The 2,580-nt window shown below is 28.3% G+C and overlaps 1 protein-coding gene across 1 annotated transcript in view; it reads left to right on the top strand.

Moving 5' to 3' along the window:
- The window catches only part of LOC106786172 (polypyrimidine tract-binding protein 1), a gene marked incomplete at its 5' end in the record, with an annotated part of 91,118 nt that overhangs the window by 84,037 nt on the left and 4,501 nt on the right, over nucleotides 1–2,580 (top strand). The window contains 1 exon segment of the mRNA XM_014747282.1: nucleotides 932–965. Within this exon segment, the coding sequence (XP_014602768.1) occupies nucleotides 932–965 (34 nt within the window).

The following is a 2,580-nucleotide window of genomic DNA, read 5'->3' as shown; positions in this document are numbered from 1 at the left end:
TATAACTATGTGTACTTACTATCGTTGTTACCGCGCACAAGCTTCCCGATTCGACGACCTTCTCTCTATCTATCTATCTATCTCTCTCTCTCTCTTTCTATTTCTATTTCTATTTCTATTCGTCTATCTCTTATTCTGTTTCTGTCAGATACCCCCCCCCCCGTTGTATTCTCTTCTTCTGTCTCTTTCTATCTTTCTCTTTTGTCAAACGCCCACGCCCCCCGGACCCCCCCCCCTTTTGTCGCCATGGAAAATTATTTAACGCCGCAAGAATCGAATTTATTTTCTTGATTGTGTCCCTTAAGTAGGGCTATGAAATAAAATTAAAAAAAAAAAGTAAGAGAGAAAAGAACTTTTTGTTAAAAAATTATTCCTGGATGTAGAAGAGAAATAAAAAAAAAAGGAAAAAAGAAAAAGAATTTGCGAGTAATAAAAGAAAAAAAAATATTAAAAAAGAAACTACTGCACCCCGGGGAGCGTATTTGTCGTCGCGTGTTTTTTTTTTTCTCGGAAGTTATTTGTTTCTTTTTTGTTGCTATCCTTTTTTTTTTGTCATCCGGACATATTGAAATGAAATGAACCGGCCACACGAGTAATAATTATTGTAAAGATTGAAAATTATTATCACGTTAAACGAAAGCTAATTAAAGAGAAAAAAATAATATAAAATATAAAATCAAATCAAATCAAATCAAATGACAAATACAAAGAAAAATAGAAATAGAAATAGAAAAAAAAAAAAAAGAAAAGCGGAAGCAAAAGATGAAGAAGGAAAAAATGATAATGATGATGATGATGATGATGATGATGATGAAGAAATATATAATCGCGAAACTTGTGCGCGCGTTTCAACCAACCAACAACACTATTACATTGAATCCTATTTATACTTCGCTGACTACTGACTGGACTCTGTCTGTTCTCTGTGTAGATGGTCACGCCTGACGCTCTCTTTACCCTGTTTGGTACGTCTCCACATTTATATTATTAATTATATTACATTATTAATTATTATATTTACACACACACATACACACAAACACACGACAAAAAAAAAGAGACACGTTTATTATTAACACTTAAACGTAAAATAAAACACGTATTATAACGGAGGATGGATGGATGGATGAGATTTGTCGGACACACACGAGAAATATTACTTTTGTTTTTTTTGTACTTTTTTTTTTTGTTGCCCTTCATTTTACACACTTATTTACTTACTTCTATTTTAATATTTATTATTATCACGTTGAAAAAAAAACAAATAAATTATACACATACGTACATTAATTTAAATATTTAGGACAAACAGTTATATACACGTACAACACGTATACATGAGACAATCCAACACTCACACTTTTCTCACTTTCGTGGTTTTTTTTTTCTCTCTCTCTCTCTCTCTCTCTCTATCTCTATCTCTCTATTTTCGTACATCTCCAAATTCCTTTCTCGATGATCTTTTCTATACATTTTATCTATCTGTAATCTGTTGATATCTATCGATTTCAATGTTTCAAATTTAAATACACGCATACTCGCGCAAAATACTGCGACAACAACAAACATTGACACAACAGACTTTGGAAAAAAGTAAAAAGAGAAAATTTCGTTAATTTGAAAATTGAAATAATGAATAAAATCAAATTGTTATTTTTAATAATAATAATAATTAATAGTTTTCACGCGTGTCTCGATCGTATGGTGTATTTGAAATAATTACAAATCACAAATATCCCATTTATACCTAGATATTTTTTCTTTTCACTTTTTTCTTAACTTACACTTTTATTCACACTAAGTTTCTTATTATTATATTTTCATATTATGTTTTGTTTAATTATTACATTTAATCTATCCGCCGTTCCTCTTTATTATTACATTCGTACGTTTTATGTGTGTTTTATATTTCCTTTTCTTTCTATCTTTCTTTCTTTCTTACTTTCTTTCTTCCTTTCTATATATAACGTTTATTTTTTTTTTTATTTTTTAAATTATTTATCTACTCGTTTATCAAATTTATCTTAAACAAAAAGTAAGCACATTACTGATTGTTATATAAAACATTTCTATTCTCTTAAAAAATATTATCGTATTTTCATTATTTAATCTTTCGTATAATTTTCAAATATATATTTTTTATTACAACATTTTTGTACAAAATATATATTTTATTATATATACAATTTATTTCATTCTTTATTCATTACCATCATAACCATTCATCCAATGTTCACAATTTTCAAACTTATTCACAGGCCGATTATTTTTACGTTTTCTCTCTCTCTCTATCTCACTCTCTGTTTCTCTCTTTCTCTCACTCTCTATTTTTCTCTCATTCTATCTATCTGTATCTCTCAATCTATAATCATCTTCACTATTTTACAAAGTAATCTCTCTTTTCTAAAATGTTTTTCCGCATTCAATATTTTATTATTAATACCATCAATTATCCATATACACAGAAAACCAACAACCACCCTCTCTCTCTCTTTTAATATTTACATAAGCTTTCGCTTTATTTACGTAATTCCATATAGAAAATAAAATCAAATAAAATCAAATCAAATAAAATAAAAT

Source organism: Polistes canadensis, unplaced genomic scaffold, assembly GCF_001313835.1.
Source record: "Polistes canadensis isolate GaletaPanama2010 unplaced genomic scaffold, ASM131383v1 scaffold_67, whole genome shotgun sequence".
NCBI classification, from domain to species: Eukaryota; Metazoa; Arthropoda; class Insecta; order Hymenoptera; family Vespidae; genus Polistes; species Polistes canadensis.
Note: the sequence above shows the minus strand (reverse complement) of the source record. Positions and strands in the feature narration are given on the sequence as shown.